This window comes from Phalangium opilio, unplaced genomic scaffold (assembly GCF_054372755.1).
Source record: "Phalangium opilio isolate 3A_F unplaced genomic scaffold, DU_Popi_V2 ptg000014l_1, whole genome shotgun sequence".
Lineage (NCBI taxonomy): Eukaryota > Metazoa > Arthropoda > Arachnida > Opiliones > Phalangiidae > Phalangium > Phalangium opilio.
In genome coordinates this window covers 5,041,383-5,066,608 of record NW_028324149.1, presented here as the reverse complement: position 1 = coordinate 5,066,608, position 25,226 = coordinate 5,041,383, and the positions used below count along the sequence as shown (strand labels likewise).

The following is a 25,226-nucleotide window of genomic DNA, read 5'->3' as shown; positions in this document are numbered from 1 at the left end:
TCATGTTCTGTTTTACTTGCCTCCTATTTGTATTTTTCCGTTTGATTAAATAATTTTCCCAAGGCTGCTTTAAGTTCTGTCAACTCTTCTATCAATTTCCGTTCTCTATCGGTTGACTCCAATTTTTCGTTTTCCCTTTGTTTCAGTAATTCATCCAAGGTGATTTTCAAATCCCGTTCTCTCTTGCTTGCCTCCAATTTATCTTTTTCCGTTTGATTCAGTATTTCACACATGGTGGTTTTCAGTTCTGTCAACTCTTCTTTCAATACCCGTTCTCTCTTGCTTGCCTCTAATTTGTCATTTTCTGTCTGATTCAGTAATTGGCGAAGTGTGGATTTCAGTTTTTTCAACTCATCTTTCAATTCACTTTCTCTCTTGCTTGTCTCCAATTTGTCCTTTTCCGTTCGATTCAGTAGTTCACCCAAGGTGGTTTTCAATTCACTTTCTCTTTTACTTGCCTCTAATTTGTCGTTTTCCGTTTGATTCAGTAAATGTCCCTAGGTGGTTTTCAGTTCTGTCAACTCTTCTTTCAATTCCCGTTCTGTCTTGCTTGCCTCCAATTTGTCCTTTTCCGTTTGTTTCAGTAATTCATATAGTGTGGCTTTCAGTTCTCCCAACTCTTGTTTCAATTTTTCAGATTCTTTAACCACGTTGGAATTCTTATCACTCTCCAATTGGTTGTTAATGATTTCCATCACTTCCGCCAAATCATTATCTCTAGCCAAATCCAAAGGAGTTTTCCCGTTTATGTCAACCGTGTTATAATCCGATCCTTTAGAGAGAAGGAAACTTACGATGTCGACGTTGCCACGTACGGCAGCGTGGTGCAAAGGATTACGGCCTTCATTATTAATAGCATGAATATCCGCTTCTTTTTCGAACAGAGCAACGACTGTTTCATATGAAGTGGCACAATGCAACGCAGACAGACCCTTGTTATTCCTAGCATTAACATTCGCTCCTTTATGCAAGAGAGACTTGCTAACTTGGACAAGATTACATTCGGAAGCACTCATTAACGGTGTTGTCCCCTCTGCATCAGCCAGATTAATATTGGCACCTTTTTCAATAAGCAGCAATGCCGTATCCGCTTTTCCAAAACCACAAGCTACTTGTAATGCCGTTCTTCCTTTTTGATCAACAGCGTCGATATTGAGACCTTCTTTATTCAAAAGAGACTTGATAACATCAACTCGATCCTGCTGGATAGCACTCATTAACAGTGCCGTTCCGTCAAAATAAGCCAGATTAACATTGGCACCTTTTTCAATAAGCAGCAATGCAGCATCAAAGCGTCCATAAAAGCAAGCCAATTGTAATGCCGTTTTTCCCATTATATTAACGGCGTCGATATTGACACCTTTATCCAAAATAGACTTGACCACATCGAGCAGATTACGGATGGAAGCACTCATTAACGGTGTTGTCCCGTCCGCATCAGCCAGATTAATATTGGCACCTTTTTCAATAAGCAGCAATGCCGTATCCGATTTTCCAAAACCACAAGCTACTTGTAATGCAGTTTTTCCATTTTGAACAGCGTCGATATTGAGACCTTCTTTATTCAAAAGAGACTTGATAACATCAACTCGATCCTGCTGGATAGCACTCATTAACAGTGCCGTTCCGTCAAAATCAGCCAGATTAACACTGGCACCTTTTTCAATAAGCAGCAATGCCATATCGGAGTGTACATTATCACAAGCCAATTGTAATGCCGTTTTTTTCTTTTTGTTAGCGGCGTCGATGTTGACACCTTTATCCAAAAGAGACTTGACCCCATCGAGTAGATTATGACTGGAAGCACTCATTAACGGGGTTCTCCCAAATGAATCAGTCACATTAACATTGGCACCTTTTTCAATGAGGAGCAATGCCACATCTGATTTTCCATTATCATAAGCCAATTGTAATGCCGTATTTCCCCACATGTCAAAGGCGTCGATATTGGTACCTTTATCCAAAAGGGACTTGACCACATCGACTAGATTACGGCTGGAAGCACTCATTAACGGGGTCATCCTAAATAGGTCAGTCCCATTAACATTGGCACCCTTTTCAATAAGAAACGAAGCCACATCGGAGTGTTCATAATCGCAAGCGATGAGTAACGCTGTTTTGCCAAACTTATTAGCACAGTTGATATCGGCACCATGGTTTAACAACCTGACAACATCATTCATTTGGCCCTTTTCAACGGCAGCCAAGAACTCTTCGGCAGACATATTGTTGACGTGTACTTCACTCTCTATTTTCTATTATTTTGGGTAATTCGCAGCTACAATAGTAGATTGCCTGAAAATAATAATAGTAATATAATAGATAAATACCCATACCCTTATTTGAACAAGAAATCATTTCAAGCTTAAAGGGATACTTTCAATCTTTTACGACTAGTATTAGATGGCGGCAGTTTTAGGTAGAAAAACGAGCCGAAAATTAAGTGGGATACAAAAATACCGACATAAAATTAAGATGAGTTATTTGGAAATTCAAACTAACCGCGAAATACCGACTAGCGTGTTTTCCCGAGATGCAACGTCAGAAAGGGGACCATGTTTCATTGGTTGTTTGGAAATGGGAGAATGTAGAACTCTAAATAATGATTTTTTCCAAACTGGTCCTCCAGACTAAGGGACCCCTGGTGTGTTGAATAATTAAACTACTTATAACATGACCAGTGCCCCTTATCCTATTACTTATAACATGACCAGTGCCCCTTATCCTATTATTAAAGTAGTCCGTCGGACCAGTGAGGCTCGGGGTCCGTGAATTATAAACTGAATTTTGACTTCGAAGCCTTCTCTAGAAGTGTATAGTAGATTTTAGCTACAATCTGCTTCAAACCAACGATAGTTCTATTGCAAATCCATGATTAAACTAAGCCAAGTCAAAACAAAGCACTTTTTATGCCATTTGGGGCAAAGGCATAGATTCCATGAATAATGAGGCATTGGTTTTAATAGCATCATGACTCTAATCTAAGCTTTAACGACTTATTTTTTCTAATTACACATTGTAAAGCTCTTACTTTGAAGTTTGAACGCAAAAAGTACTTAGAAACTATTTATATTCCTTTAAAACTGTCAAATCATGTATATCAAAATAAAAATCCTTAAAAAGTGGAAAATAGTATGAAAACTACTGTTAGGTATAAATTTACAGTACTACCTAGTGAGAGGAGGGTAGTGTAGATGTATCACTCGGGTTTTCCCCGAACGACACGAGTGAGAGCAGTAATCAGAGCGGCCCCAAAAACTAATACTTTAAAAATATATTCAAAATAGTTAAGTCATTAAAACTTTCATTAGTAGCCAAAACACTGATTGTATCCCTTAATCTACAACATGGAAACAAACAATATTTAGAAACGATTGGTTAATTAAGCCCAGAACTTAATATTATTAGAGTAGAAACCTTGTCTTGAAGGTGGTTCACTTTTCTCTGGCTATGTTTGTTGAAACTAGTTACGTTAAAAACACCCCGTAGAATGGGTCTTTCTCAAATCTACAATTTCCCTGATCTGGTTTTATAACTTGGCAATTACTGGACTTTCAAAAACAAACACGTGATGTCTTATCTCTTCTAACTAAACGCGACATGTTTCGCGATTCTTACCACTCAGTTTTCAAGGATAATTCTACCCATAGCCTCTCTGCTTCAATAAGTCTTATGTGAAGATTTTGATGTTTTTAAGAAACTTATATAACCAATATAACATGAACGTAATTACAACCAGAAAACGCGTTCTAATGTTCCAAAACTGACTTTTGTTTGGAAATGAACCTATTTTCCTTCAATCTCTTGACCAAGGCTTAACCGTAAAACCGTTTGGGGGTGGGGCTTTGGAGCGAAAACAGAATATTAAAATAGACCGGTAAACGGTTGTTTTAAGAGATAAAATCTAACAAATATACTGTTCAAAAAGTATTGAAGAAAAAAAAACAACAATAATAATAATAATAATAAATAATAATAATAAATAATAATTACCTTGTCAAATAAGCCGTGTTTTAGTTTTACAACGAAATGAACGAACGACGGGCGCCGTGAGCCAGCAGTATGGGGTGCTAGTTTGGTGCTTTAACTGAGCAGACGACTGTTAATACCGCTCGCGGCGCGCTCGCTCAGCAAGTCAGCAACAGAGTGTCAGCAACGAAGAGAGTGTGATGCCATAGATAATATACACAAGGATCGGAAGGTATGCCTTCCGTAGTGTATCTCTCTTTGCCGCGCCTGTGCGGGGGGCCGCACGCCAAATTTCTGCAGTTGACTTTCGCTTCTGCGCAGACGAGGTCTGCCTGCTCGTTTTTCGTGCATGACTCGCCGTACGCATGCGCTGGTTTGCGGAAGTAGAACCTACCCAGTTTGTACAAAGCGCGGCAATCTCTCCCCCGACCTTCTGATCCTGGTGTTTATTATCTATGGTGATGCAAACCAAGGAGGATTCATTCTCCGTGTGCAAACAGACCAAATTAGCTATGACTTTTTACAGACTTGTGAAAATTTATTGAAATCTATAATTTTAATTTATCTAGCCTAAAATATTAATATTAATATTAATACGATTAATATGAAGGTTTGACTTATTTTCGTGCTAAGTTATGCCACTGTGAAGTAACAAGACGTAGTGCTGTTTCAAGGAAACCCTGTAACATTTCTTTCAATTGAAAAGAACCTAAAGAAGGAAAACTTATCGGATTCGATATAAAATCGCAGCTAAAATTGACGGAATAACATAAAACTTCCTTGGAACTTTTAATATAAATTTTTGTCAAAGTAATAATTAAAACTTCATACCACACACTAACCCTACAACAATTTGAACGAATAAATATTGATTATCGTATAAAAAACAAACTTTATTTCAAAATTACACTGGAAAATGAAATACCTTTGGCATTATTTTGAAAAAAAAAGGGTTAAGGAACGCATGATGATAAGTTTATTGTGGTGGAATGTCTTTGTCAGATTTGATTCTAATAATTGGAGCGTCTTCATTTTTCCGCAGAAGAATCTTGCCATCTTGAACCCAAACGAATATGTACTGGTTTGTTTTAGCGAATTCTTTGACGCGATGGAGCAATTTCTTGTTGAAATGGGTCAACTTCTCGTTGATGTAGATTTTGTCATCCTTGAATGATTTATCCAAAGATGATGCCAAGATTCCAGTTGACCTCTTCTCTCTGAAGGCTTTCAACCAAGTCTGGGCCGTCTCCACCCTCTGAAACGTGACCACGATCGATCTGGGCTTGTTGGTAGCTTCTGGATAGACACTAGTTTGACAACAGACTCGAATCAAATCGCTTGGAAAAGCCAAACCCAGATGGTGAACTATAGAGACTAATATAGATGTCAGGTTCTCATCGGATTTCTCTGGTAAGCCGTTTATTTCCAAGGTGTTGAGTATTTGCTCTTGCTCAGTGCTGTTCAGTTTGGACTCAATTTTGAACCTCCAGTTATCTCTTTCCGGTTTCGAAGCAACCAGTTTTGGTTGCTTCGCAAAGTTCTCGCCAATTTCCTTACAAGACTCTGTTATTTTGGCTAGTAGTGGGGCGACTATTTGGGGCATTATAACTTCAGCCGAAGATGCTGTCGACGTTTCTACAGCAACACCTGAGACTAATCCTTCAAGTTTTATCTTCAGATTGTCCATGTTATCTTTCATTTCATGTTCTGTTTTACTTGCCTCCTATTTGTATTTTTCCGTTTGATTAAATAATTTTCCCAAGGCTGCTTTAAGTTCTGTCAACTCTTCTATCAATTTCCGTTCTCTATCGGTTGACTCCAATTTTTCGTTTTCCCTTTGTTTCAGTAATTCATCCAAGGTGATTTTCAAATCCCGTTCTCTCTTGCTTGCCTCCAATTTATCTTTTTCCGTTTGATTCAGTATTTCACACATGGTGGTTTTCAGTTCTGTTAACTCTTCTTTCAATACCCGTTCTCTCTTGCTTGCCTCTAATTTGTCATTTTCTGTCTGATTCAGTAATTGGCGAAGTGTGGATTTCAGTTTTTTCAACTCATCTTTCAATTCACTTTCTCTCTTGCTTGTCTCCAATTTGTCCTTTTCCGTTCGATTCAGTAGTTCACCCAAGGTGGTTTTCAATTCACTTTCTCTTTTACTTGCCTCTAATTTGTCGTTTTCCGTTTGATTCAGTAAATGTCCCAAGGTGGTTTTCAGTTCTGTCAACTCTTCTTTCAATTCCCGTTCTGTCTTGCTTGCCTGCAATTTGTCCTTTTCCGTTTGTTTCAGTAATTCATATAGTGTGGCTTTCAGTTCTCCCAACTCTTGTTTCAATTTTTCAGATTCTTTAACCACGTTGGAATTCTTATCACTCTCCAATTGGTTGTTAATGATTTCCATCACTTCCGCCAAATCATTATCTCTAGCCAAATCCAAAGGAGTTTTCCCGTTTATGTCAACCGTGTTATAATCCGATCCTTTAGAGAGAAGGAAACTTACGATGTCGACGTTGCCACGTACGGCAGCGTGGTGCAAAGGATTACGGCCTTCATTATTAATAGCATGAATATCCGCTTCTTTTTCGAACAGAGCAACGACTGTTTCATATGAAGTGGCACAATGCAACGCAGACAGACCCTTGTTATTCCTAGCATTAACATTCGCTCCTTTATGCAAGAGAGACTTGCTAACTTGGACAAGATTACATTCGGAAGCACTCATTAACGGTGTTGTCCCTTCTGCATCAGCCTGATTAACATTGGCACCTTTTTCAATAAGAAGCAATGCCGCATCTAATTTTCCTAGTTCCCTTGCCATGTGTAATGCCGTTTTTCCCCACTTATTAACGGCGTCGATTTTGGCACCTATATCCAAAATTGTCTTGATCACATCGAGTAGATTACGTCTGGAAGCTCTCATTAACGGTGTTGTCCCATACTCATCAGGTATATTAACATCGGCACATTTTTAAATAAACTGCAATGCCTCATCGGATGTGCCATGATCACAAGCCACTTGAAATACCGATGTCCCAGTATTATCAACGGCGTCACTATTGGCACCTTTAATCAAAAGAGACTGAACCACATCGACTAGCTTGTACTGGAAAGCCGTCATTAACGGTGTTTGTGAATAAAAATCAGCCAGATTTACATCTGCACCCCCTTCAATAAGCAGTAATGCAACATCGAAATGACTTGCGTAAAGAGCGCAGTATAAAGCGGTTTCGCGAAACCGATTTTCATAGTGGATATTGGCACCACGGTTTAACAACCGGACAACCTCATCTTTATTCCCCTCTTTCGCAGCAAACAATAATTCTTCACCAGACATTGTGTACTTGACTCTAGTATTTTAGGTAACTAGCAGTCGAGATCATAGCGTGAAAAAAAAATATTAATTAGTACTTTTGGCGTACTGATTACATGGCTAATTACTTTAAAAAAACCTTGGGACTTTAATGGCATAGTGTCGTCTTTATTAAACTAAAAACATTTTAGCAAAGTCGGAAAATTACGGGAATTGACAAATAGTTCAAAAGTTATTAAAATGTTTATTCATTTGGAATATCCATTGTCAAAAAAAAAGGGGGGGAACATATTCTGAGACCTAATTGTCCAACAAGCTGCCCTATTCACCCTACTTAAGGCTCTCATTTTCATCATTACTTAACATGATAAGTTTATAGGATATATTCGATATGTATGACATCACTTAGACATAATGAGAGGTAGAATTGTGCACATGCGGTTTTGCAGTCCACCGTCCTATTCAGTCTGTACTAAGCCTTTGACAGCGCATCACAAGGCGTCACTTTACGAAAATCCTTAACCTACGTCATTTCATAACAAGCTCTAAGTAACCAGTGACAAACTTATGGAACATATCTTATGAACTTACGTTAACATTAACAGACTCTTACTATCATGTAACGTGACGTCCCAAAGAAATAACAAAGAACACCAAATTTATTTCAAAAATATTGGGTACATTTAATTCTTATCAATGAAAAGTAAACTTAAAAGAAGTTCTAATTTATAATATCATATATTTATTGTGACGGAATGTCATTGCCAGATTTGATTCTAATGATTGGACCATCATGGTTCTTGCGCAATAGAATCTTGCCATCTTGAACCCAAACGAATTTGTACTGGTTGTTTTTAGCGAAATCTTTGACGCGATGCAGCAATTTCTTGTTGAAGCGGGTCAACTTCTGATTGATGAAGATTTTGTCATCCTTGAATGATTTATCCAAAGATGATGCCAAGATTCCAGTTGACCTCTTCTCTCTGAAGGCTTTCAACCAAGCCTGAGCAGTCTCAATCTTACAAAACTTGACAAGAATAACCCTGGGCTTGTTGATAGGTTCCGGATTCGCAGTGGAATAACGCGATACTCTAACTACGTCATTGGGAAACGGTTGTCCCAAAATACCGGCCAGAGCTTCCTTCTACGATTGACTGTAGAATCTCGTTTGGTTTTTCTTCAACTCCCATTATTTCCAGAGTGTCCAAAAGCTTCTCTTGTTCGCTATCATTCAATTTTGATTTTAGTTGCCTGATGTTGTTATTCAATTGACTTTCGGCTGAAGCGTTAGTTGCAGTAGATAGTTGATTTTAAAGGTTCTTGGCTGATCTCTTCCACCATGGTGAGTAGTTGAGGTGCCACTGCAGTGGACGAAACTGAGCAATCAGCCCGACCAGTCATAATAGTTGACCCAGCTGACTTCACGGCGTCTTCCTCCATCATATGCGATTTCAGTTGTTTTTCATCAATTAGAAACTTCACGCTGTTAATTCTTTTTTCAGCCTGCAAGGAAGTTAATTGTGTCTTGAAGTCGTCCTCGTTCTTACGGACTTCCGCTTTTAGTTCCGCCTTAATACTTTCAATTTCAATTTGAACATTACTCTCTTGGGATTGCACTGAGATCAGACCGTTGCAATTTTAGCTCGCGGAACTTTCGTATATTGAACAATTGGTCATCATTAATTCTCTTCATATCAGCCTGCAAGGAAGCTATTTGTTTCTTCAATTCTTCTTCATTCTTACGGAACTCCACTCTTAGTTTGGCAATATCATTCTCATTTTCAATTTTTCCTGTGAAACAGGACAATACTCTTTTGCAAATTAGACAGCTGCAAGTTTAAGCTTTGATTGCATTCTTTAACTTTTTCCATCTCTCGTTTCATTTCCATTTCTCTCTTATTGGCCATTAACTTTTCATTTTCCGTTTGGCTCAAGATAGACTTTAGTTCCCTCAACTCTATTTTCAATTTTCCCACTTCTTCAGACTCAGACATTCGACGCGAGTTTTCTTCAGCACTATTTAACTACACGTTTAACGTCTGAATTAAACTCAAAACAAGCGTGGAAAAACACAGGTACTTAACTTAATACACTAAATTTTGCCAAGGCTTAAAGGCATATGCCAAATAATGCCATGCGTCGCCTGGTCGCCATAGTACCTTAGCTTTTGATACCGCGCCTGTGATATATGCCTAAGCTATATGTTACAAGGTAAATAACTAAGATTCAGGTGTAAAATACCGAAAATTATAAAAATTACCTTGCTTGGAGAACTTTTAATATGTCGAAGAACACCCAGATTTACAAAAGAACGCCGAACGGACTTCGAAACTTTTTTTTTTTTTTCTCCACCTACTAACACTAGTGCTTAGCCGTTAGGCTTTGAGCACCAGGAAGAATTGAGCGTGAGACCCTACGCGGCCCAGCACTGACGGGGGCCGCTAGGTCGTATGTGTATAAGCAGGGAAGGAAATGAGGTTTACTTGGGAGGTGACGGAAGGTGGAATTGGGGTAAGTCACCTCCGGCGGACACGGGACAGTCGGCACCTATAGGGTAGGATCGCCGACATGTGTCGTATTCCCTCAAACTTTGCCGCCCAGAAGCTTGGCTTACAGGAGTGGACTTCGAAACTTCGCCGATTTTCTAGGACTCGGAGTTTCTAACAAATACAAGCAGACGACTTTGAACTGTGCGTCCATAGCCCACTTGATCACGCTGGCTGCACGCCAGGGCTCTACATAACCATAGCCCACTCGATCACGCGCGTCACGACGCAAGCTGCTCGCGCTATAGAAGCCCCTTCAAACCAGGCTTGGAAATAAGGTTTATTTCTGAACTAGTCCTCCGGACCAGTGACCCCTGATGTCTTAAATTTGAAACTGGTCCCGGGACCAGTGACCCTTCCCCTATTTGTTTTTCTACTGGTCCCAGGACTTGTGCTCGTTCTCTCTTCTAAAAAAATATCTCTCGGCTTAGGGTTGTATACACAACTGGACTACTGGAGTCGTAATTTATGTTAAAATGAAAATAATTAAAGAGGTCCCCATATCAATTTTTAATAAAAGTATGAATTAATAAACTAGTCATTGGGACCAGTGACCCTCACGTTTTGAATAAAAAAAGTGGTCCAAGCTTTTAATAAACTGGTTTTTGACCTGTAAACCTGTCTTATTTCCTAGCCTGCTTCAAACGGCCAAAAAGTGCAACTTTTGGATTCTTGGCGGGAAATTCGAAGTCTGCGAAAATTAACATTACGTTCTATGGGAGGAGGTCGGTTTTTTTGGCCAGATCCTCTGTCCTATTGATCGAAATGACCTGAAATTTTAAAGAGACGTGTGTTTCGACGTGTTTTATTATTATAAAAAGGATTCAAGCTTCTAGAGTGGATAGTTTTTTTTATAAAAATTATTTTCAAAATCAAAATGATGGGTTCAGTGCTAAGACTGATTATATCTTCGGATCTACTGGTCCAAATGTCCTGAAATTTTAATGAGAGGTGTGTTACAATCTATTCTATTATATTAAAAAGGATTCAAGCTTCTAGAGTGGATAACTATTTTAATTAAACTTGATTTCCAGTGTCATAATTGTAAATTAAGTTTTTAATGCACAATATCTTTGTATCTAATGGCCCAAATGTCCAGAAAATTAATTTAGAGGTGTGTTACAATAGATTATATTATATTAAGAAGGATTCAAGCTTTTGAAGTCGATAGATTTTTTAATTAAAATTAATTTCCTATGTCACAATTGTAAATTCAGTACTTACAGTACTTACAGAAGTATATAATCATTCCGTTCTGGTACTTATAATTGTTTTCCACATTAAAAAACCAACCCCATTATATTTGTCCAAAAGTTGCCTTTTAGGGAGTAATAGATTATAAAACCTAGACCTCTTGCACCAATTTTCTGAGATTTGTAAACGTGCAGAAGGGCAGATGTCACGAAAACCCTTGTGATGATGCCCAGTTTACACAACCATTTTTGAAAGTTATCCTTACTTGTTGGGCGAGTTATTTAAAAAATCAATCAATTAAAATATAAAGTTTATCGTCAAAATAAGAAATGATAGGATCTTCAAGAAAAGTTGACAAATCCTAAAACAAAGCTTCAAAACTAAGATCAAGCACCACGCAAGAAGCTTCAAAATGTCTTTGAACAAGCAGAGGATCGCTTTTTCCGACCGACCTTTTTCAGTTCGTTTCTTAATCATGATTTTTCTATGTTTAATTCTTTGTTTTTGTAAAATGTGTGATATTTTCAATACATTTGAACTAAAATTGCGTTTACATAATAAAGTTCTTTTGGCAGAAACACAAGGGTTCTTCTGAACTTTCCCAAAATAGGTGTGTTTTAGGCTTTACGGCCCATAATTTTGTTTAATTATAAGATTTTTAGAGTAATGTTAAGAAACACGTTTAATCTAGGAAAGGGAGAGAAAGTACTAAATTTTTTTTATAAAGCTAATAAGTTATGAATTTTTTAACCAGTTTTAGATATAATCGATTGTAACACACCTCTAATTAAATTTTCTGGACATTTGGGCCATTAGATACCAAGATATTGTGCATTAAGTACTTAATTTACAATTATGAAATTGAAAATTAAGTTTTATTAAAATAGTTATCCACTCTAGAAGCTTGAATCCTTTTTAATATAATAGAATAGATTGTAACACACCTCTCATTAAAATTTCAGGACATTTGGACCAGTAGATCCGAAGATTTAGTCAGTTTTAGCACTGAACCCATCATTTTGATTTTGAAAATAACTTTTATAAAAAAAACTATCCACTCTAGAAGCTTGAATCCTTTTTAGAATAATAAAACACGTCATAAAAATTTCAGGTCATTTCGATCAATAGGACAAAGGATCTGGCCAAAACACCGACCTCCTCCCATAGAACGTAATGTTAATTTTCGCAGACTTGGATTTTTTTTAAAAAGTCGCTCTTATACATGTAAACTGAATTCTTTGATCGGGCTTCTATAGCGCGAGCAGCTTGCGTCGTGACGCGCGTTATCGAGTGGGCTATGACATAACATAAGGATATTTTGTTTAGTAGTCAGCCTGACTAGTGAGCCCACTATCCCAGTTTTTTTAGTAGTCACTGACCAGTGAGACGCATGGTTTACGAATTTTTGGGACATTTTTTTTTACTAGTCAAGTTGACTAGTGAACCCCCAGATTTCGATTTATTTTAGTAGTCAAATGCCTTGACTAGTGCCTTATGTAGAGCCCTGCTGCACGCGCTCTAGAAGCCCGTCAGTCTGGGAAATAAGAATATTTTTTAAACTAGTGCTTGGGACCAGTGACCCCCTAGGGTCCGAAATAATAAACTGGTCTCCGGACTGGTCCCAGCCTTTGTACTCCTATAGATTTGCAATTAATAAACTGGTCCCGAGGACCAGTAAGCCCCACTTCTCGAATTTAAAAACTAGTTCAAGCAATTAATAAACTGGTTTTGGACCAGAGGAAGTGTGCTATTTCCCAGACTGAAGCCCGTCCCAACGATTTTTTTTACATGTTAACTCGCGTATGTGGCGCCTCACATAGGTTCGGTCTAAACTTTCAAACCCGTCCGGTTTTAACATGGGCGTCTATGGGAAGGGACCAGTTTTATCAACGTTTTTGACAATATTAGTGCATCTACTGGTTCAAATCTCTTGAATTTTTAATGAGACGTGTATTGAAAGGTTTGATATTATCCTGTAAAATTTAAAGTCTTCAGCTATAAGAGTTTTTCTTATAAAAAATAAAAATCATCACATAGTAGAGAAATTGAAGGATTTATTTATTTATAACAAAAATTATAAAACATTATTCGACTTAAAAAGTTCAAAAACTAAATCTGGATTATGATATTTAAGCTTTGAGTACAAATATCAAACAAAAGCAATTTTTCAAAATTTTAAACTCAAAAAGTATCAAAGGAAAAAGTAAAAGTATCAAACGAGAAAGTAATTATTAAACTCAAAAAGTATCAAATGAAAGAGCAATTATTAAACTCAAAAAGCATCAAATGAAAAATAATTATTGAACTCAAAAAGTATCAAAAGAAAAAGTAATTATTAAATTCAAAAAGTATCAAATGAAAAAGCAATTTTTCAAAATTATAAAAATCAAAAGTATCAAATTTAAAAGTAATTTTGTAAAATTTCTTTTATTTTCGAAATTTAAAAGAAAAATAATAACATGTTATATTTTAGAGTTATTAACCCTAACTTGGAACTGTTGCGAGTGATTTCAAAAAGATCCCGGTGAACTATATTCAACATTTCAAGTCAAATTTCCATTATAGAACAATACAAACTTCACTGCGCGATTCTTCATTCCAAAGCGTAAATTTTTGACATTAGTTTGATTTTAGCTCCAGCGTAATTAGGAACTAGGAAGTGTTTGCGAAAGTTCGCGGAGGAACTCTTAAATTGGAAAGAAATTCGAGCGCACTACGATATTCTTTATTTTCCACTTGAAAATTGTAACATTTTGCATCGTTACAATAGAAATTATTTGCGAAACTTTTTTTATTGTAAAAAGAAAATGGGAAATTTCAAAATCAAGTCAAAATGGGATTAATCATTTTGAAATCCCAAGGGAATGGTGAATCGATATGTTAAATTACAGGTAATACAGGATAACAAACAGTGGAATAGAAAAATTCACAATAGCTAATAGCAGAACTAAAGGCAAATTTAGGACAAATATCAGACCAAGATTGTCCAAAAATGGGCGATTGAATATGGTAGGTTCCACTTTCAATTTGTCGATCCGCTCTCTCAATTCACGTTCTCTCTCGGTTGCCTCCAATTTGTCATTTTCCAAATTTGCTTTCAATTCTCTTAATTCTTCTTTCAATTCAAGTTCTCTCGTAGTGGCCTCTAATTGGTCATTCTTCAGTGTTCTCAGTTCTTCTTTCAAGTTTTCAACTAAGTCATTCCTAATTTTTTCGTTAATAATTTCATCGGCTCGCGCTATATGGGTCTCTTTAGCCAAATCCAACGGTGTTTTTCCATTTATGTCAACAGCGTTATAGTCCGCTCCTTTGGAGAGAAGGAAACGTACGAGATCGACGTTGCCAATATCATTAATATCTCCTTCTTTTTGGATTTGAGTAACGACTGTTTTACTTGAAGTGGCATAATGCAATGCAGTAAAACTATTATTATTCCTAGCATTAACGTTGGCTTCTTTATCCATGAGAGTCTTAACCACATCGACCAGATTCCACTCAGAAGCCTTCATGAAGGGAGTTGTCCCATCAGCGTCAGCCAGATTAACATATGCACCTTTTTCAACAAGCAGCAATGCCGCATCTGATTTTCCTAATTCACAAGCCAATTGTAAGGCCGTTTTCCCATTTTTATCACCGGCGTCGATATTGACACCTTTACCCAAGAGAGACTTGACCACATCGAGTAGATTACGGCTGGAAGCACCCATTAACGGTGTTGTCCCCTCTGCATCAGCCAGATTAATATTGGCACCTTTTTCAATAAGCAGCAATGCCGTATCCGCTTTTCCAAAACCACAAGCTACTTGTAATGCCGTTCTTCCTTTTTGATCAACAGCGTCGATATTGAGACCTTCTTTATTCAAAAGAGACTTGATAACATCAACTCGATCCTGCTGGATAGCACTCATTAACAGTGCCGTTCCGTCAAAATAAGCCAGATTAACATTGGCACCTTTTTCAATAAGCAGCAATGCAGCATCAAAGCGTCCATAAAAGCAAGCCAATTGTAATGCCGTATTTCCCATTATATTAACGGCGTCGATATTGACACCTTTATCCAAAATAGACTTGACCACATCGAGCAGATTACGGATGGAAGCACTCATTAACGGTGTTATCCCGTCTGCATCAGCCAGATTAATATTGGCACCTTTTTCAATAAGCAGCAATGCCGTATCCGATTTTCCAAAACCACAAGCTACTTGTAATGCAGTTTTTCCATTTTGAACAGCGTCGATATTGAGACCTTCTTTATTCAAAAGAGACTTGATAACATCAACTCGATCCTGCTGGATAGCACTCATTAACAGTGCCGTTCCGTCAAAATCAGCCAGATTAACACTGGCACCTTTTTCAATAAGCAGCAATGCCATATCGGAGTGTACATTATCACAAGCCAATTGTAATGCCGTTTTTTTCTTTTTGTTAGCGGCGTCGATGTTGACACCTTTATCCAAAAGAGACTTGACCCCATCGAGTAGATTATGACTGGAAGCACTCATTAACGGGGTTCTCCCAAATGAATCAGTCACATTAACATTGGCACCTTTTTCAATGAGGAGCAATGCCACATCTGATTTTCCATTATCATAAGCCAATTGTAATGCCGTATTTCCCCACATGTCAAAGGCGTCGATATTGGTACCTTTATCCAAAAGGGACTTGACCACATCGACTAGATTACGGCTGGAAGCACTCATTAACGGGGTCATCCTAAATAGGTCAGTCCCATTAACATTGGCACCCTTTTCAATAAGAAACGAAGCCACATCGGAGTGTTCATAATCGCAAGCGATGAGTAACGCTGTTTTGCCAAACTTATTAGCACAGTTGATATCGGCACCATGGTTTAACAACCTGACCACATCATTCATTTGGCCCTTTTCAACGGCAGCCAAGAACTCTTCGGCAGACATATTGTTGACGTGTACTTCACTCTCTATTTTCTATTATTTTGGGTAATTCGCAGCTACAATAGTAGATTGCCTGAAAATAATAATAGTAATATAATAGATAAATACCCATACCCTTATTTGAACAAGAAATCATTTCAAGCTTAAAGGGATACTTTCAATCTTTTACGACTAGTATTAGATGGCGGCAGTTTTAGGTAGAAAAACGAGCCGAAAATTAAGTGGGATACAAAAATACCGACATAAAATTAAGATGAGTTATTTGGAAATTCAAACTAACCGCGAAATACCGACTAGCGTGTTTTCCCGAGATGCAACGTCAGAAAGGGGACCATGTTTCATTGGTTGTTTGGAAATGGGAGAATGTAGAACTCTAAATAATGATTTTTTCCAAACTGGTCCTCCAGACTAAGGGACCCCTGGTGTGTTGAATAATTAAACTACTTATAACATGACCAGTGCCCCTTTTCCTATTATTAAAGTAGTCCGTCGGACCAGTGAGGCTCGGGGTCCGTGAATTATAAACTGAATTTTGACTTCGAAGCCTTCTCTAGAAGTGTATAGTAGATTTTAGCTACAATCTGCTTCAAACCAACGATAGTTCTATTGCAAATCCATGATTAAACTAAGCCAAGTCAAAACAAAGCACTTTTTATGCCATTTGGGGCAAAGGCATAGATTCCATGAATAATGAGGCATTGGTTTTAATAGCATCATGACTCTAATCTAAGCTTTAACGACTTATTTTTTCTAATTACACATTGTAAAGCTCTTACTTTGAAGTTTGAACGCAAAAAGTACTTAGAAACTATTTATATTCCTTTAAAACTGTCAAATCATGTATATCAAAATAAAAATCCTTAAAAAGTGGAAAATAGTATGAAAACTACTGTTAGGTATAAATTTACAGTACTACCTAGTGAGAGGAGGGTAGTGTAGATGTATCGCTCGAATTTTTCCCCGAACGACACGAGTGAGAGCAGTAATCAGAGCGGCCCCAAAAACTAATACTTTAAAAATTTATTCAATATAGTTAAGTCATTAAAACTTTCATTAGTAGCCAAAAAACTGATTGTATCCCTTAATCTACAACATGGAAACAAACAATATTTAGAAACGATTGGTTAATTAAGCCCAGAACTTAATATTATTAGAGTAGAAACCTTGTCTTGAAGGTGGTTCACTTTTCTCTGGCTATGTTTGTTGAAACTAGTTACGTTAAAAACACCCCGTAGAATGGGTCTTTCTCAAATCTACGATTTCCCTGATCTGGTTTTATAACTTGGCAATTACTGGACTTTCAAAAACAAACACGTGATGTCTTATCTCTTCTAACTAAACGCGACATGTTTCGCGATTCTTACCAGTGCACTCAGTTTTCAAGGATAATTCTACCCATAGCCTCTCTGCTTCAATAAGTCTTATGTGAAGATTTTGATGTTTTTAAGAAACTTATATAACCAATATAACATGAACGTAATTACAACCAGCAAACGCGTTCTAATGTTCCAAAACTGACTTTTGTTTGGAAATGAACCTATTTTCCTTCAATCTCTTGGCCAAGGCTTAACCGTAAAACCGTTTGGGGGTGGGGCTTTGGAGCGATAACAGAATATTAAAATAGACCGGTAAACGGTTGTTTTAAGAGATAAAATCTAACAAATATACTGTTCAAAAAGTATTGAAGAAAAAAAAACAACAATAATAATAATAATAAATAATAATAATAAATAACAATTACCTTGTCAAATAAGCCGTGTTTTAGTTTTACAACGAAATGAACGAACGACGGGCGCCGTGAGCCTGCTGTATGGGGTGCTAGTTTGGTGCTTTAACTGAGCAGACGACTGTTAATACCGCTCGCGGCGCGCTCGCTCAGCAAGTCAGCAACAGAGTGTCAGCAACGAAGAGAGTGTGATGCCATAGATAATATACACAAGGATCGGAAGGTATGCCTTCCGTAGTGTATCTCTCTTTGCCGCGCCTGTGCGGGGGGGCCGCACGCCAAACTTCTGCAGTTGACTTCCGCTTCTGCGCAGACGAGGTCTGCCTGCTCGATTTTCGTGCATGACTCGCCGTACGCATGCGCTGGTTCCCGGAAGTAGAACCTACCCAGTTTGTACAAATCGCGGCCTTCTGATCCTGGTGTTTATTATCTATAGTGATGCAAACCAAAGAGGATTCATTCTCCGTGTGCAAACAGACCAAATTAGCTATGACTTTTTACAGACTTATGAAAATTTATTGAAATCTATAATTTTAATTTATCTAGCCTAAAATATTAATATTAATATTAATACGATTAATATGAAGGTTTGACTTATTTTCGTGCTAAGTTATGCCACTGTGAAGTAACAAGACGTAGTGCTGTTTCAAGGAAACTCTGTAACATTTCATTCAATTGAAAAGAACCTAAAGAAGGAAAACTTATCGGATTCGATATAAAATCGCAGCTAAAATTGACGGAATAACATAAAACTTCCTTGGAACTTTTAATATAAATTCTTGTCAAAGTAATAATTAAAACTTCTTACCACACACTAACCCTATAACAATTTGAACGAATAAATATTGATTATCGTATAAAAAACAAACTTTATTTCAAAATTACACTGGAAAATGAAATACTTTTGGCATTTTTTTGAAAAAAAAAAAGGGTTAAGGAACGCATGATGATAAGTTTATTGTGGTGGAATGTCTTTGTCAGATTTGATTCTAATAATTGGAGCGTCTTCATATTTCCGCAGAAGAATCTTGCCATCTTGAACCCAAACGAATATGTACTGGTTTGTTTTAGCGAATTCTTTGACGCGATGGAGCAATTTCTTGTTGAAATGGGTCAACTTCTGGTTGATGTAGATTTTGTCATCCTTGAATGATTTATCCAAAGATGATGCCAAGATCAGAGCTGTGCTAATTAGCTGACTACTAATTGAATTAGAATTAGAAATTAGGTAAATATTTATGAACTAATTAATTAGCCAATTAGCAATTAGACATAGAAACGAATTAAATTCAATTAGAAATTATCCATTTATTTATCAAACTAATTAACTAGAATTACTAATTTCTAATTAATTATTTGTCTAATTAAGGAAAAAAAGAAACCATAAGTAAACATAAAAGTTTAAAAGCGCCCATGGATTTAGTACTTTGGTAATGCAAAGTTTAATGTTTTAATGCCATTGAAAAACGAGTACGGAAGCCGTGAATTATTCACGAAAAATGAGACAAGCCTCGAGCCTTCCGTCGTGTTAAAATTAGTCTCATTTCTTCATTTTCTTGCCACAGTTCCTATAATGGACTCTGAGTAGTAAATCCATGGGCACTGCTATAAATTCGAGTAGGAAAAACAGTCGAAATTTCGAAATGGGACAGTTACGATTTACGAAATTTTCTACTAGTACTAGTATTCTCTCATGTTTTGAGGAGCTGAAATATTTAGAGTAACACTAAGGTTTCCTCCTCGATATAATAAGGCCGTTTCCACATTCAAATAGATGATTCAAGAGTTAATTCCTCAATTTTTAGTTTTTAATAAATTAAAAGATTAATTGAAATTCCAATTGGCTAATTAGTTAATCCTAAATCTAATTAAATTTTAATTAGATAATTACCTTTCCTATTCATACTAATTAATTAGAATTACTTCTCAATTAGCACTAAGGTAATTAAAATTCAATTACCATTTTCAATTAGTAAATGTTGCTAATTAATTAGAAATTCAATTAGCTAACTAATTAATTAGCACAGCTCTGGCCAAGATTCCAGTTGACCTCTTCTCTCTGAAGGCTTTCAACCAAGTCTGGGCCGTCTCCACCCTCTGAAACGTGACCACGATCGATCTGGGCTTGTTGGTAGCTTCTGGATAGACACTAGTTTGACAACAGACTCGAATCAAATCGCTTGGAAAAGCCAAACCCAGATGGTGAACTATAGAGGCTAATATAGATCTCCGGTTCTCATCGAATTTCTCTGGTAAGCCGTTTATTTCCAAGGTGTTGAGTATTTGCTCTTGCTCAGTGCTGTTCAGTTTGGACTCAATTTTGAACCTCCTGTTATCTCTTTCCGGTTTCGAAGCAACCAGTTTTGGTTGCTTGGCAAAGTTCTCGCCAATTTCCTTACAAGATTCTGTTATTTTGGCTAGTAGTGGGGCGACTATTTGGGGCATTATAACCTCAGCCGAAGATGCTGTCGACGTTTCTACAGCAACACCTGAGACTAATCCTTCAAGTTTTTATGTTCTGATTTACTTGCCTTCAATTTGTATTTTTCCGTTTGATTAAGTAATCTTCCCAAGGCTGCTTTAAGTTCTGTCAACTCTTCTATCAATTTCCGTTCTCTCTCGGTTGACTCCAATTTGTCGTTTTCCCTTTGCTTCAGTAATTCATCCAAGGTGATTTTCAATTCACGCTCACTTTTACTTGCCTCCAATTTGTCCTTTTCCGTTTGATTCAGTAAATGTCCCAAGGCGGCTTTAGGTTCTGTCAACTCTTCTTTCAATTCCCGTTCTGTCCAGCTTGCCATCAATTTGTCCTTTTTCGTTTCATTCAGTAATTGGAAAAATGTGGTTTTCAGTTCTGTCAACTCTCCATGCAAATCAGTTTCTCTCTTGCTTACCTCAAACTTGTCCTTTTCCGTTCGATTCAGTAGTTCACACATGGTGGTTTTAAGTTCTGTCAACTCTTCTTTCAACACCCGTTCTCTCTTGGTTGCCTCCAATTTGTCCTTTTCTGTTTGATTCAGTAGTTCACCCAAGGTGGTCTTCAATTCACTTTCTCTATTGCTTGATTCCAATTTTTCCTTTTTAGTTTGATTAAGTAGTTCATCCAAGGTGGTTTTCAATCCCCGTATTATCTTGCTTGCCTCCAATTTGTCCTTTTCCGTTTGTTTCAGTAATTCATTCAATGTGGCTTTCAGTTCTCCGAACTCTTGCTTAAATTTTTCCAATTCTTTAACCACGTTGTTGGACTGCGATTGACACATCTGGGCTGAACCTTCCACGTTAGAATCCTTATTACACTTCATTTGGTTCTTAAGGATTTTCATTATTAAATCATTATCTCTAGCCAAATCCAACGGCGTTTTTCCATTTATGTCAACCGTGTTACAGTCCGATCCTTTAGACAGAAGGAAACGTACGATGTTGACGTTGCCACGTACGACAGCGTGATGCAAAGCATTACGGCCTTCATTATCAATAGCATGAATATCCGCTTCTTTTTCGAACAGAGCAACGACTGTTTCATATGAAACGGCGTAATGCGAAGCAGTCCAACCACTGTTATTCCAAGCATTAACGTTCGCTCCTTTATGCAAGAGAGATTTGCTAACATCGAGAAGATTACGACTGGAAGCACTCATTAACGGGGTACTCCCATTTGAATCAGTCAGATTAACATTGGCACCTTTTTCAATAAGCAGTATTGCCACATCTGATTTTCCTAATTCACAAGCGAATTGCAATGCCGTTTTCCCACTTTTACCAACGGCATCGATGTTTACACCTTCATCCAAAAGAGACTTGACCACATCGAGTAGATTACGGCTGGAAGCACCCAATAACGGGGTACTCCCATTTGAATCAGTCAGATTAACATTGGCACCTTTTTCAATAAGCAGCAACGCCGCGACGGATTTTCCTAATTCACAAGCCCATTGTAATGCCGTTTTCCCACTTTTATCAACGGCGTCGATATTGACACCTTTATCCAAAAGAGACTTGACCACATCGAGTAGATAAAGATTACTTCTGGAAGCAATCATTAACGGGGCAGTCCCAAATGAATCAGTCCGATTAACATTGGCACCCTTTTCAATAAGAAACGAAGCCACATCGGATTTTCCACTAAAGCAAGCCAATTGTAATGCCGTTTGCCCACTTTTATCAACGGCATCGATGTTTACACCTTTATCCAAAAGAGACTTGACCCCATCGAGTAGATTACGGCTGGAAGCACCCATTAACGGGGTACTCCCATTTGAACCAGTCAGATTAACATTGGCACCTTTTTCAATGAGCAGCAATGCCGCATCGGAGTATCCATTATTGCAAGCCAATTGTAATGCCGTGGCTCCCCAGTCAGCAACGGCATCGATGTTGGCACCTTTATCCAAAAGAGACTTGACCACATCGAGTAGATTATGGCTGGAAGCACTCATTAACGGTGTTGTCCCATTTGAATCAGCCAGATTAACATTGGCACCCCTTTCAATAAGCAGCAATGCCGCATCTGATTTTCCATATTCGCAAGCCAATTGTAATGCCGTTTGCTCATTTTTATCAACGACATCGATGTTTACACCTTTATCCAAAATAGACTTGACCACATCAAGTAGATTATGGCTGGAAGCACTCATTAACGGGGTACTCCCATTTGAATCAGTCAGATTAACATTGGCACCTTTTTCAATGAGCACCAACGCCGCATCGGAATATCCATTAACGCAAACCGAGTGTATAGCTGTTCTCCCACCTTTATCAACGGCATCAATATTGACACCTTTATCCAATAGAGACTTGACCACATTGACTAGATTACTCTTGGAAGCACTCATTAAGGGTGTTGTCCCTTCTGCATTAGTCAGATTAACATTGGCACCTTTTTCAAGCAGCAGTAATGCCGCATCGGATTTGCCATAATCACAAGCGAAGTGTAATGCCGTATTACCCCTTTTATTAACGGCGTTGACATTGACACCTTTATTCAAAAGAGATTTGACAACATCGAGAAGATTACGGATGGAAGCACTCATTAAGGGTGTTGTCCCTTCTGCATCAGTCAGATTAACATTGGCACCACTTTCGATAAGAATCGATGCCACATCGGATTTTCCAATACCGCAAGCGATGTGCAACGCGGTTCTGCCGTCCTTAGTACAGTCATAAGTTAATTATGCCTCTAAGTACACAAATCGCTTCCACTTCTATGGCAATAGTGTTTGTCCGGCTCCCTTTAATGAAACCCTATACTCTCTCCGTATCATTTATCACCTCAACTTCAATACAAAATTGTACCGCCTAGCCTAGCGTTTCTTTTATCCCTTTTAGAATGTTTCAGGACTGAAACCGCCTCTATCTCACGAGAGAGAGAGGGATTTGGGGTTGCTCAAGTAAAATTCGTTCCCCCCCCCAGTGCCTGCCTATACGAAACGTAAAAATCTCCTTTATTCCACTGGATGATTTTTTTTCGTCTCGACCGCTTGGTGGCTGCACCGCGACAGAAATTTCAAAATTTTCTCTCTTCGGATCTTAGCGCTATACGAGTTCTGACGTCACAGAAGCCTGCAGAAGATGCCCAGTTTTAACCCGTATTTGTGTACTTAGAGACATTATAAACTTATGGTACAGTTGATATCGGCACCATGGTTGAACAACCTGACCACATCATTCATTTGCCCCATTCCAACAGCAGCGAAGAATTCTTATTACCTTGGGTAATTTGCAGCTGAAAATAATAATAACAATAAATATAAGGGATGGCGGTTTTCGGAAAATTCCGAAACCGGTATTTGACGATGTCAAATCCGGAATTTTCCGGAATTCCGGATTCTTTTTACGCTCCGAAAAATCCCGGAATCAATTCGGTTTGGTTCCAGAATTGAAACCGAATTGATTCCGGAATCAATACGGTTTCAATTCCGGAATCAGAACGGTTTCAATTCCGGAATCAGAACGGTTTCAATTCCGGAATCAGAACGGTTTCAATTCCGGAATCAAAACGGTTTCAATTCCGGAATCAAAACGGTTTCAATTCCGGAATCAAAACGGTTTCAATTCTGGACTCAAACCGGCTTCAATTTCGGAATCAAAACCAAAATTACACCGACACCAAATCCGGAATTAAACCGATATCAACACCGGAGCTATTAACATTAACTATACAGTATAACTATAACTTACATTAACTATATAACTAATTAGGGCAAGAGAACTATTCCATTAATAGTTCTAACTATTCTTAAACATACAGTATATCAAGTTATCAACTAAGCAAGTTTGAAAGCCAAATAATATAACATAAGCTTTACAAAGATGAATTACTTATTGGTTTTATTTTTATTCATACACAAAAATATTTGCTCCTGTGCATGGTCAGGAGTTATTCTTCCTCTTATGTCGTTAATAACTCGTCCCGCACAACTGAATACCCGTTCGCTTGGTACACTGGTGCCTTGAGTACACAAATACTTCTTTGCCAGCTTTGATGACATGGGAAATGTACTTTCGTGTCGCGACCACCATGTTAAAGGGTCTGAAGAAAGTTCAATGGGAGCCATTCGAATGTAGTCACCGAATTGTTGCTCGAAAATTTCTTGAGGCGTGGCTTGTGTAACATGAGATGTGGTGGGTGGTTTTAGGATGAACGCGAGACCTTTTCCTTCTTCTAAACGTGGTTTTTTTATTGACTTCTGTGGTGGTCGTGGTTAAGTTCGTGTTTAAATAAACGAGCTCGTTAATGATAATATTTTTCATTGAATCTTGTTCGTCTTTGTTCATAAACTGCTCATTAAAGTAATTCAATCGGAACCTGGGGTCAAGAATAGTAGCGATGCACAAATGCTGGTAGCACCTTTTTTCTTTGAGGCGTTCTGTTAAAACAGTTTCAACGATATCACAAATTTGATTTTTAATGTCTCTTTGAACATCAGTATAGCGATCTTCAGCGCGGTCCTGTCGAGCAGCAGAAATATCCGATAGCATTTGATGAAAAACAGGTATAACAGTTGATGCTGTAACATATTTTTCGCCAGCCATATGCGAAGGCTATTACTCCATTGCCTGTCTAACAACTCTTTTCATTTGTCCACCCCACATGGACACCAGTCTGAACTTACTGACTTCTAAACACCACCATCTTCTAGTCTTTCGCCCATTCCACATGGACACCAGTCTGTACACCTGGCTTCTAACACCATCATCTTCTGGTCTTTGTTTTTGTCCATCCCACATGGACACCAGTCTGTACACCTGGCTTCTACTCCATCATCATCCTTAAGGTTAAGACATACGCGGCGATCGGCTAGGGTTACGAGAAACGTCTAGCCTTCCAATGGAGGGGTATTCCTCCAAGGTTCACGCAATTGCGATGTTATTATCTACAGCTGCGATTCGAATCCTTTATATACTACCTATTTGAGAAAGGCGAAGCAACAGGAAGATGCTTCATTTCAAACGCCAATATTAGTCAAGTCTCTCAAGAATGTTTAATTATTCTTTTTTAAAACGATGTAACGTTCAATAAGGCGAATAACTAACGAAGAAAATATTAAATATTAATTATATTCATTTTAATATTT

General features: G+C 37.9%; 5 protein-coding genes across 5 annotated transcripts; all 5 read right to left on the bottom strand.

Moving 5' to 3' along the window:
* Positions 1-236: 236 nt before the first annotated feature.
* LOC149705319 (uncharacterized) lies at positions 237-4,043 on the bottom strand. Its single transcript, XM_089865555.1, has 2 exons — positions 3,994-4,043; positions 237-2,295 (listed from the first exon to the last, which is right to left on the bottom strand). Exon 2 carries the CDS (start codon positions 2,223-2,225, stop codon positions 498-500), a length of 1,728 nt encoding a protein of 575 aa, XP_089721681.1. The 5' UTR covers positions 2,226-2,295; positions 3,994-4,043; the 3' UTR covers positions 237-497.
* Positions 4,044-4,945: 902 nt separating this feature from the next.
* LOC149705318 (uncharacterized) lies at positions 4,946-5,656 on the bottom strand. Its single transcript, XM_089865669.1, has one exon. It carries the CDS (start codon positions 5,654-5,656, stop codon positions 4,946-4,948), a length of 711 nt encoding a protein of 236 aa, XP_089721795.1.
* Positions 5,657-5,692: 36 nt separating this feature from the next.
* On the bottom strand, positions 5,693-6,883 carry LOC149705317 (uncharacterized). The gene has a single exon (XM_089865668.1). It carries the CDS (start codon positions 6,881-6,883, stop codon positions 5,693-5,695), a length of 1,191 nt encoding a protein of 396 aa, XP_089721794.1.
* Positions 6,884-13,049: 6,166 nt separating this feature from the next.
* On the bottom strand, positions 13,050-17,980 carry LOC149705316 (uncharacterized). Its single transcript, XM_089865551.1, has 2 exons — positions 17,668-17,980; positions 13,050-15,999 (listed from the first exon to the last, which is right to left on the bottom strand). The coding sequence occupies exon 2, from the start codon at positions 15,927-15,929 to the stop codon at positions 13,899-13,901; it is 2,031 nt and encodes a 676-aa protein (XP_089721677.1). The 5' UTR covers positions 15,930-15,999; positions 17,668-17,980; the 3' UTR covers positions 13,050-13,898.
* A 627-nt stretch (positions 17,981-18,607) lies between these two features.
* LOC149705315 (uncharacterized) lies at positions 18,608-20,097 on the bottom strand. The gene is made up of 2 exons (XM_089865667.1): positions 19,664-20,097; positions 18,608-18,839 (listed from the first exon to the last, which is right to left on the bottom strand). Exons 1-2 carry the CDS (start codon positions 20,095-20,097, stop codon positions 18,608-18,610), a joined length of 666 nt encoding a protein of 221 aa, XP_089721793.1.
* Between the last annotated feature and the right edge of the window lie 5,129 nt (positions 20,098-25,226).